Here is a 12,326-nt window from a genome sequence, read left to right as displayed (position 1 = left end):
TGTCCTTGTACTACGCCTATAATTTGTCTCATAAAGATGTAATAAATAGGCATGGGGTAAAAGTAACCCCGGATAAACTACGGATATTATAGTCGGTTTTAGGGATGAGTGAGTTAAACAGCTTCATTGAATTCAAGTCATATTTTTCCCCATCATTGATCTATTTAGGTTGTCAAAAATAGTTTGCCTCTTTTTTAGAAGAGTGAGTGAGTACTCACACATACCAATACCAGATACTTTATATGACAGTTCAGGATATCATCGTCATAATAATTTGTTCATGATTCAAATAAAAAATTTTTTAAAAAACAACAACAAAAAGAGAATCCCCATTCATATTTTGAGTCAAGAAGCCACTGCTGAACGGATATAATGTTTTCCAGGGGTGTTCCTTAAGTCTTGGAGATATATTTTTTTTAATCACTAGGGGTAAGATAGGGAACGTGAGCACATTTAGTGGATATTGCGCTGTATAAAAGCTCGTTTTTCAACTTTATTTGTTTGATTTTTATTGTTGTGGGGGTTTTTTTCTTTTTGTTTTTTAGTTGTTTGTTGTTGTTGGTTGCGTTGTTGTTTTGTTGTTGTTTCAAGTTGATCGCTTATTTCACCAAAAATAAAATCTACAATCGCTGTGAAATCATAACACCAAATGTGTTTGTATCCACAGATGTTGACAAATATTACTACTGTGACGATCCGTCAGGAAACCTGACTAATGCAACGCAAACATCAGCCGTAGAAGGATGTCATCCAGAAGTGACTCTTTTATACATTATACTTCTTTTGGGGACATTATGGTTGGGCGTTACTTTGTTCCAGTTTAAAAACACGTAAGAAATAGAATAAGTAATGCGACCAGTGTCCAATTTTTTTTTTTTTTTTTTTTTTTTTTTTGTTTTTTGTTTGTTGCTTTAGGTCTCTTCCAACACAATTGAGGTTATATGAGAGACCGCTGAAACAAAAAAACAAGCAATCTAACAAAAATAGTACAAATGTAAATCAAAATCATAACCTAAAGATATCATAAGCTAAATTATAAATAACCAAGAACAAACAGGCAGAAGATTTACAGAAAAAAAAATATCCCCTGTCAAAAATACAATCACAAACCAAAGAAGCAGGATAGGCTAGTAAAGAGAAGAAGAAACGACATCACTATTGGATCGTACACCCATGCGAACATCATAGGTATATGATTCAAGGGTGATGCTCCCATCCAACCACCCGCAGTGTCCAATTGATGACCTGGGGAAAACGGTAATTAAAATAACAATTAATTATACAAATAGGCTACACAATACTTGCTCACTTTACAGCATAGATAACACAGGACCCTAGTAGTCTGTGCTTTACAGTAGCCCTAAAAGAAGCAAAACTGGTCGGTCGTTATGGGCATGATATACAATTTGCGCAGACTTCTGGGTAAATATCATTATCCGCTTGCAAAGAGCAGTTCTAGAGATGAATTGAAAAGAAGGCAGTGAGGAGAAAGATGTGTGGGGCGTTCAGATGTCCTAATAATGAGAAGTCAGCAAGTTTCATTCATTTACGTAATCTTATATAAAATGGGGTAATAACAAGTACATTGGTCAGGCACAGGGAGATGAGGACTGGTTATTCAACGTTTCTTTAAACTAGCAAGGAGACACCGGATCGAAAGCATTGACAAACTAAGAGTAATCATCATCTGAAAGGAATATTAATTCCGATTAAACCTCCATGTCTCTAGAATGATCGTTTTTGTGTCAAATGACGGATTTGTTGCTGTTTGGGAAATCATCAGTCTTCGGAGACGGAATTTATTTGCAATCATCAGACAGTTTTCCTACAGTTTTATCATTTTGATATGAATTTGATATAAATACAATTGAAATATCTTTGATTGTTATAATGTCATAAAAATGGAATTTAAAAAATTGTAAAAACAAATGAAAGCTAAGCTTAGAAGCAAAGATAACGTTCTTTCACAAATTTGCTAATATTAATTTCAAGGGAAATACCAAATGTGCCAAGTGGTGATGCCTTTATATGAGACAATTTATAATTTTTTTATAACAAAACAATACACAGATTTATGATTAAAGCTACGATGCTACTTTTAAAAAGTAATAAACAAAAATGAATATAATAGCTTCTATCTAGGTTTTTAAGTAATGTATTTATCTTTTAATTGTTTATCGTTTTTGGCTGAAGAAGGGTTTTTGAGCCCAAAACGATCCGTTCGTTCGTTTTTAAAGCTGTTATATTTATTTTTGTTTATTACTTTTTACAGTCCACAGCTTCTAGCAGCTTAGTATCACTTGGACTGATGAGAATTTAAAAACATTTTAAAAGAAAAAGTATGTCATTAAATATATTAAATTGGCAATACGCTTCAACAGTCATGACATCATTTCCCTCGTAATGACGCATGGTAACTTAGTAACTGGCTCTAAACTATCGGAACAATGGCGGGCGCCCTTATGAAATATTTCTCCGACGAGCATAAAAACGTGTCCAGAGGGAAAAAAACATTATAAATCTGATCATGTTTTTACTTTTACACATTCTGATCAAAAGATATTTGAAAAGTTCTAGCCAGCATGAAGAATAAAAAGTACTGATTTTCTTTGTTTAGAACCATGATGGCCGCCGTTACTGGGCGATGTGACATCAGACTATTGAATCCAATTGTACACAACAGAGATAGCTTATTCATCACTGTAAGACTTATTTTCTAGTAGATCTGTAGCGTTCAAGAATCTCCTACAACACTGCGTATTTATATCTGTGTTATAAGAAGTTAGTGATTGTTTTCATTGGTATATTTCAGACCCTACCTCAATGCCGCTAAAAGAGAAGTGCTTGCTGATTACGCTCTCCCAATATCTGTTATTGTCATGGCTCTTGTTGGGAAATTCGTTTTTGAAGACATCGACAGTACGTATATTATATTCTATTTAAAAATCTGCTTTTAGTGTGTGAAAAGATCATGTTTCTTATGAAAATACAACAGTTACATGAAATTATTGTTTTCTTTATTGTAATTTCATGTTTAATGTAAATGTTGCTGCTCGAATCTCGAAGAAATAAATACCAATGTGAAATTGAATGTAAGTAATTTTATAACGAAAACAGATAGAATGGATGTTTTGGGTTTATCAACAAAACAGGAAGAATGAAACACTACAGATGAGTGAGATGGTGATCATATCATCATTTGGGTTCAAATGTCAATGGTTGTGCTAGCTCTGTGGTCCAGCGTAATCCCTCACCACTTAAAAGAATAGATGGTTCAACCCACTGGCACGTGGTTTTTTAAATAGATTTTATCTGTTTTGTGGGTGATTAAACTTATTACGCACATGCGCTTACCGATTTTAATTATTAAATTATTGATAAATTTTAGATCAATTGAGACGAATCTTTTTCATAAACAATCAAAATGAGTCCAATAATAAAGTCTGTAGATGTACAAAAATAAACCTGGCAACCCTACTCTTCTGTCAATTCATAAAACTCGGAGAAACGAAAGTCTGTTGGCAAACTCATTCTTTCGATTGGGCAAATGAAATGATGAGTTTACACATATTGATAAATTCCAAAAAAAATAATTTTTAAATCCGTGAAAATATGTTTTACAAGCTTGAAAGTATGCCACTTAGGCTAAAGAAATACATTGCACATGCTGCTTGTGTAGTAAAATCAAATCGGCCAACTCATCTAAACCTTTGTCAAATGACCGATCATTATGCTCTAAGAGATTTTCTAATTAACCGTTTGAGTTAACGGATGATAAAATTACCCTTATAAAAGGGTCGCAATTTAGTCATATATCAATCTGTAAAAAAATGACCTTTTGGCACAGCCTTATATATATATATATATATATATATATATATATATATATATATATATATATATATATATATATATCAAGGATTACTATACTTCAGTATAGTTGTCCTTGATATATATATATATATATATAATATATATATATATATATATATTCTTCTTCTTCTAGGTTCCATGCCTGGTCCAGGCTTCGGATACTGCATGAATTATCTCTCTCCATTCCTCCCTGTCTCTTGCTTTTTCAAACAGCTCTTGGATTGTTAGGTTGGTGAAGCCCTTCAGTTGGTCTATGAGTGTTTTTCTTTGTCTCCCCCGGGCGCGTTTACCAGGTATTTTTCCACAACTTGCCAGGTATTCATTCTTATCTTTCCTTACTATGTGTCCGAAAAAGGATAGTTGTCGATCCACTATTAAGGGCATTAGTTTCCTTTGTTGGTATGTTTGTTTTAGCACTTCTTCGTTCGTTTTGTGTGCGGTATACGATATTCTCTGCATCCTTCTCAAGCACCACATTTCAAAAGCTTCAATGTTCTTTTGTGTTTCTGCATTTGTAGTCCAGCTTTCGCATCCGTAGAACAAGATTGGCCACACGTAGCACTTCAAGACTCGGAATCTAATCCCGAACGACATCTGTTTGTTTTTCAAAATGTTTCCCAGGTCCATGAAGGCCTGTTTGGCTTGAGTTATTCTTGCTCGTATGTCTCGGTTACATCTTCCATCTGTTGTCACTATTGAACCTAGGTATTTAAAACTTTCTACGTTGGTAAGCTGCTCGCCGTGAATCGTTATATTGCAGGTGTTGTTGTTTTCGGGGTTTTTCTGTATTACCATGCATTCTGTTTTGGTGATATTCACTTCCATTCCCTTGGCTTCACTATCTACTACCACTTTGTCAACAATCTTTTGAAGTTGGATTTCTGATGTTGCAATGAGTACCGTATCGTCTGCGTATCTTATATTATTTATGTTGTGACCTCCTACTTTTATTCCCTCCATATTATTTATGCCCCTCATGATTGTTTCTTGGTATAGATTAAACAGATCTGGTGAGGCAACACACCCTTGACGGACTCCTTTCTTAATAGGAATGGAATTTCCTGTAGAGTTTCCGATTTTGATAGATGCCTGCTGGGTGTAGTATAATGTTTGCATGAGTCTGAGGTCTTTCTCATCAGCGCCAATGGAGTGCAGTTGTTTTAGTATTTCTTCGTGGCGTACTCTATCAAAAGCTTTTTTGTAGTCGACAAAACAGAGGTATAGTGGGGTCTGAACCTGTATAGCTCTTTCACTTAAAACACGGAGGAGGTATATTGCGTTCCTTGTCCCTCTGTCAGGTTGGAATCCATATTGTTCTTCTGCGATTTCGGGGTTAATCTTATTCCTTAGCCTGTTGATAATTATACGCAACAGTATTTTGTTGATGTGACTTATTAAACTTATAGTTCTAAAATTTTCGCATCTGACTGCACCTGCTTTCTTTGGTATTGCTATGAAAATAGAGTTACAGAGATCTTCTGGAATTTTCCCAGTATATATATATATATATATATATATATATATATATATATATATATTATATATATATATGCACACGTGCGCGCATGTGTGTGTGTGTGTGTGAAATAGTTATGTAACATTCTAATAAAATGATATTGTATGACATTTCTTATGAAATTGTTTTCTCTTTACTCTTTATTCCAGTGAAGAAAAGTTTTGATGCCTTTGAGGGTAACATCGATGAATTACTTAAAATCGTCACCTTTAAGTCTCTGAACGGTGAATCCGTGCTTGGAGCAGCTGGCTTAGGCTTTTGTCTTTCACTTCTGTTTTTCATGGATCAAAACATATCTGCTGCTCTTGTCAATGCACCACAGAATAAGTAAGAATATTTTTATATTAATTCCTAATTAGTAAAATAATAGTGATTTTCATTTGCAAATGAAATTCAATTCTTAGTATACATATTACTCATGATATTTTTAAAAATAGTATTACTATGAAGAGGATACTAAATTGATATAAACTTTGGTGAGTTAGATTATTTGCAAACAAAAAGGATCTATTCAAATAAAATGACCGTTTAAGATTATTTTTGATTCAAACATGTTTCGTGTTGTCTTAGTTCACATTAAACTATGATTTCAAACCTCCAAATTGCAATGGAGAATATCTCTTTTTGATATTATATTTAACATGTGTATATGGAATGGAATATTATGATTTAAAATTCACGATTCGTGGAACTTGCGATTTAAGATTTATTTTTCGAGAACGAGTGTTAAGGTAAGAACTTGGCACCTACCATAAGTTCGTTATCTGACATTTTAAAAATGTTCTTATGTGTTGCGTACTGTTATGACTTTAGAGCTCACTTACAAATAAATTTCTAGTTTTATCTTTGTCATTTAATTATCATTATTCTGTTTTAGTATTGCATTGAATTCATCTTTTATTGAGCATGTCGTTCTCTTTATTAAGAATGCAAAAAGGCACTTCGTATCACTGGGATTTGCTGGTGATAGCACTTGTAAATGGAGCTCTGTCAATCTTCTGCTTCCCATGGGTTCATGCAGCTTTGCCACACTCACCCCTGCACGTGATGGCCTTGGCAGACGTTGAAGAAAGAGTGGACCGAGGACATATTTATCAAATGTGAGTGCCTGTTCCTTCCTCGTGATATCCTGCTTTGGAAACTTTTTTTTTTTAAAGTGGTCACCAGTGGCGTGTGAGATCTGGACAAGGGGCCTTTAAAAGTTTGGGTTTTTTTTTCCCACAATGAAAGGGGGTTGGTAAATAGTTTCTGTGGGGTTTACTTTCAGTAGAGAATCACTTCCATCTCATCTCTCCTCCCTCAAAAAGACGTAAAAACAATACATGCGTTACATACAGCACCGACACATACATATGAGGCAGAAAGTGGAGTAAAACTTATAAGCGGTGATTACGAATGAGAAACTTACATCTTGTATTGTGCTGTCACGTTATTTCTTGCAAAGAGGATTGAAGAGAGAAGAAGAAGAGAAGAAGAAGAAAGAAGAAGAAGAAGAAGAAGAAGAAGAGAAGAAGAAGAAGAAGAAGAAGAAGAAGAAGAAGAAAAAGAAGATTATGATGATGATATGATGATGATGATATGATGATGATGATGATGATGATGATGATGATGAAGAAGAAGAATAGCAATGATCATGATGGCGGTGATTGTAATGTGGTATTGAAGGTGGAGATTACATTTTAAAGTTTTAGAAAAATTGGTAAGAATCGCCACATCACACGAGCGTTTTACGTAGGTTGTCAGCTCCTGAGAATCGCTCGATTTATTAGAATTAAATTATATAGAAGTCTGCAAATCCTATGATTTCCTCATTACATATTACATGGAATTATTTAACAGCACTGATTATAGGCTCGTATAGCGGTCAAAGGACATAACCTTCACAACACAATAAGTAATGATAAACAAGTTCCAGTCCCACTTATAATTGACAATACACTTAATTTCAAGTCTGATAATCCAAATTGTTATGAGCTCATTGTTGTAATGGGAATACTCTCAAACCAACCCATTCAATAATGTTAACCTACAAACCCATCATTGCATTCGGTTACCAGACCTGCAAATAAATATATTCAAGTCGCCTGAAACTGATTTGAGGAGACTTCATAATGACATAGGACTAGGACTCTATTTGATCAATGCACACGCGCGTGTTGCGCGTATAAAAATTAGAATCAAGTAGTTCATTAGAAAATGGCGAAGTGATCTGTAGCAACATGGTGCGTGTAAGATTTTGCTCTGGCTTGTTTATCGTTGTGATTAAGATTGTTCTATAGATAGTATGAAGGTGACGTCACTCAGGTCTTTGTTATTGCGTTTTGCCATCCGCGTTTATGAGTAATTCTCACTAAACTGTATTAACCAGACTTTAAACGTTCAAGGTTACACATAGTTTTGTGTGTTGGTCCGTTATACTTCAGGATGGCAAAGTTGTGAGCTTCTTTACCAAGCGCATACTATCTACACGTTTACTTTTTACTAAAAGCTTTATTGAATTCACGTGCCTACATAAATATTGATAAAGGATAGACTATTGTTTATACTATGATATTAATTTATACACGACTATTTTACACGCACTTGTGTTGGACAGTGGCAAAGTTTTAAGTAACCACGAATCATCAAAATGTATGCCTTTTTCTTCTTCTTTGTTCACTTGATATAATATGGCTGTATTACATTGCTTAACATGTATTTTTGAAATCATAACTTTAATTTAATGTATTTTTCAGTGTTGTCAAAGTCCGGGAAACACGTCTGGCGTCCATCTTTTCCCATGTTCTAATAGGATTGAGTTTCCTATTCTTGCCGTTCTTGGCAAATATCCCACAAGCCGTTTTATATGGACTGTTTCTCTACGTTGCTGTGAGCTCTCTCTTTGGAAATCAGATGTTTGAGCGCATTTGTTTGTTTTTTACAGAACAGGTAAAATAAACTTGAGCCATTCATATCGATATAATCCTATTTGCCTTTTTAAAAACCACACTATCATCACCATTATTACAACCCAACCATGTAAAACTATAAATAGTTAAACACGGGTTTTGTTGTAAGACTCTCGCCTTCCGATCATAAGGGCCAGGGTTCGAGACCCGCTCTGAGCGGGGCATTTTTGAGTCCTTGGAATAAGCTCTTTAATCACATTTTCTCATCAGGTGTAAACTGAGTATGTTACCAGCAATTTCTGTTAGAAATGATTGTAATATTTAAAAAAAACAGGCGTCATGTCTCATCTTACATGTTAAGTGTTGCTGTTGGCTGGGGACCCATTGTAAAGAGCTTTGAGCACGTTACGTTTATTGGATTTTGCGCTATATAAATGCTGTAGATTTAGATATATTGGCATGCTCCTATCGTTTTTAATGGTTTATATCATACTCTATGTGCTTTACAAAGCATCTTTCACACACCCCATCCCCCCCCTTTGCCCTTCCTTCCAGAGTAATACTGAATACAATTCCCATTCCACACACAGTATTGTTCTAACCATTTAGCACTCCTGCAACATCTGAAACTGTATGTGACCATGACCTATTCATTACCTGTGTCAAGTGGGAATATATATATATATATATATATATATATATATATATATATATATATATATATATATATATATATATATATATATATATATATATATATATATATAAATTTGTTGGTTTTGGGGTTTTTTTTAAAGGGTTTTACGGCGCTAAAGGTCATATCAGCGCCAGTAAAAAGGAAGAAAATGGGAAAGTAAAAAGTTCTAGAATTACAATTAAAGCACCCAAGAAAAAGTAAGACAAAAGGGGAATTGGTTCAAAATAGGAAACGGATGTAGATTCCAAGAACACACTATCAAAGTACTCATTTTGAGATCACCTAAGTCTCATCCGGACACAAGCACAGGTCCCTACTAAGAGAAATACACTCAAATGTTTACAAATCATATATATGTATACAAAACATAATACAGTGCAAAACAGAGAGATGATTTACAAGGAAAAAAAAAACATCACCTCCCAAAACTAACTATACATTTGACTGTTTCCCTCTCAGCCAGGGTATCCGGCCAGGGCCAGGACAAAACCAAGTAATCTCATTCCAAGACAGAAAGCAAGTTGGAAAACAGATAAAGGGGGATAGAAGACAGTAAATACCACCTGCCCACTATGGGAGGACAGGAACCCCACCCAGTAATATATATATATTGCAGCATGACTAATTTTTTTACAAAACGAGACAAGATGATTCATCGAAGCCCCACCCTTTATATTTATAGGCATGATATTTTTTTTTTCTCTTTCAGTCTGCTTACCCTCCCAATCACTACATATGCCGAGTTCCTCAAAGAAAGATACACATTTTTACCGGGCTACAGCTTCTCCAGTTGGTGATTCTCTGTGCTGTTGGTTTTTTCCCCTACCCATACCTGAAAATGTTTTTTCCTGTGCTCATTTTCTGCCTCATTCCAATAAGGTACGAATTGTCATTATCATTACTATCATTTTTATCACTGATAGTACTGATTATAATCATAATCACTGTTATTATCATAGGCTAAACAAGATCATCCTCGTTGCATTTTCGACACTATTTCTACCTCCTCCTCCTCCTCCTCCTCCTCCTACTACTACTACTACTACTACTACTTCTACTGCTGCTGCTGCTGCTACTACTACTGCTACTGCTACCACTACCACTACCACTACTACCACTACTACTACTACTACTACTACTACTACTACTATTACTACTACTACTACTATGGAGAGGGGAGTCATAGATGGAAACAAAAGAGAGGTAGCGAGTGTGTGACAGAAAAGCACTGTATGTATGTATGTATGTATGTATGTATGTATGTATGTATGTATGTATGTATGTATGTATGTATGTATGTATGTATGTATGTATGTAGTGGCGGCTCTAGCCTATTTACAGTGGTGGGGCAAAAATGATTCGGTCATATATATATATGATATATATATTTTTTTTTTTTTAATTTTTTTTTTTATTTTTTTTTTTTTTTTTAATTTATTTTATTTTTTATTTATTTTTTTTATTAATTAATTAATTTATTTATTATTTAATTATTTATTTTTATTTTTTTATTTATTTTTTAAAATTATTTTTTTTGTTCACCTTTAAAAAATAATATTTCAACCACAAATAATCACATTCACAATGAAATGACAATACCAGTAGATTTTAATTATTCCAAACCTAATCAAAAATGAATCACGAAAGAGAATACAACAAAAAAAATAAGGCGACGAGACATAATGCGACAACACCTTGACAATACAGTCCATTTCGTTCACTCGAAAAATTAAAGAGATGCTTTAATCCCTCAACGGCGAGATTAATATTTCTGTTACATTACTGGTTTTCAGTAATATGTAGTAACATTAAGTTTCCATCGAGAAGCAACAACAGCGATATGACTCGAGTTTCATTCAGAGCTCAAATTGCATCATTTTTACTGCTGTCTTGGTGGTTAGAATGATTGTGCCGGTGGTGGTGGTGGTGGAGGAGAATGTAATTTTGGTAGTGGTTTTGGTGGTGCTGTTGGTTAGAATGATAGTTGTGGAGACGATGACGGAAATTGTATGATGATGTTGATATTGTTTTTATTGCTATTGTAGTGCTTGTTGTTAATGTTGTTGTTGTTGTTGTTGTTAATGATATGATGATGATGATGATGATGATGATGATGATGATGATGATGATGATGATAACGAAGATGTCGTCGACAATGATAGTTACCATACGATATTACAAATTTTATTCAATCATAGGCTTTCGACAATAAATCATACAATTTGATGACCACATACATGAAAGTGGGGGAAAAAAATGGTAAATGGAACCAAACAATAAGCTGATACCATTAATAACCACAAAAAAAAATACAACAATAGTAATACCACCAATACGTACAATAATAATAAATAATAATAATAATAATAATAATAATAATAATAATAATAATAATAATAATAATAATAATAATAATAATAATAATAACAATAATAATATTACCATCATCATTACTACCACCACCATCATTACTACTACCACCACCGCTACCACTATCACTGCCACCATCACCATCATTTTTACGTTTCCAATCATTTTTTCTCGTCTTTTAAAATTTGATATCTATCAAAACAGACGAAAATTCCGGTGATTTTTTTTAAAGGGTAGTTAATATATCTACGATTTTATTAGCCCTGAAAACTGCGATTTTTATTTTCCTATTTCAAGTAGGCAGGTCTGCTATGACAAGTATTAGTTCCATAGTCAAAATAAGACAAACAAAAACAAAGTTTATTTAATCTTAGGCTTTCGCCAATACTTCATACAATACAATTAAGACAAAATAATGATACCAATCTCTCCTCATGCATTCGTTAGACTATCACAATAACGACCGTGTTATCTTTACTCCTCACACAACCAACCCCTAGCTTCCCGCCTTTCATCGCGAACTATCTTATGTATGTATTAGCTTCAGGACGGGCAAGTACGGAATCTGCCCACCCTTCCTTTAAACGTATTTATTTCCTCTATAACTTAGTTAGAATTCAACTCTCTCCTTTCTCAGAAGAGTATTTCTCGTATACTAATTCAATTTTTGAGAAAACCAAAATGGTGGTTGTATTTTATATATTTATTTAGTCGTGACTTTTGAATAAAAGTGTTTTGTTTTATTAGACGGAATACAATAGAAAATTGCATTGTTTTGCAAAATTATTTTGTCTGGCAATAAAAATACAGCGGTAATTACTTTAAGAATTTTTTAAAAACTAACAAATTAATTTGTTAAAAAAACAAAACAAAAAAAAACCCCCAAAACAACAACAACAAAAAAACAAATAAGAAAACAATTTAAATAAATGAGTTTTGAGAAGCACTAAAGAAAACGAGAAAAAAAGAAATGGTTTAAATG

At 33.7% G+C, this 12,326-nt stretch overlaps 1 protein-coding gene across 2 annotated transcripts in view; it reads left to right on the top strand.

The window, feature by feature from the left end:
• Positions 1–12,326, top strand: part of LOC144971454 (solute carrier family 4 member 11-like) — a 47,712-nt gene that overhangs the window by 34,397 nt on the left and 989 nt on the right. For both annotated transcript variants that reach the window (XM_078912374.1, XM_078912373.1), the window contains 6 exons: positions 668–830; positions 2,813–2,919; positions 5,539–5,716; positions 6,316–6,489; positions 8,125–8,317; positions 9,684–9,853. In XM_078912374.1, the coding sequence (XP_078768500.1) occupies positions 668–830; positions 2,813–2,919; positions 5,539–5,716; positions 6,316–6,489; positions 8,125–8,317; positions 9,684–9,853 (985 nt within the window). The remainder of the gene's footprint in view (positions 1–667; positions 831–2,812; positions 2,920–5,538; positions 5,717–6,315; positions 6,490–8,124; positions 8,318–9,683; positions 9,854–12,326) is intronic.

This window comes from Berghia stephanieae, chromosome 4 (genome assembly GCF_034508935.2).
Source record: "Berghia stephanieae isolate SIO BIC M18660-M18661 chromosome 4, UCSD_Bste_1.3, whole genome shotgun sequence".
NCBI classification, from domain to species: domain Eukaryota; kingdom Metazoa; phylum Mollusca; class Gastropoda; order Nudibranchia; family Aeolidiidae; genus Berghia; species Berghia stephanieae.
The sequence above is the reverse complement of the archived record's forward strand: the minus strand, read 5'-3'. Positions and strand labels throughout refer to the sequence as shown.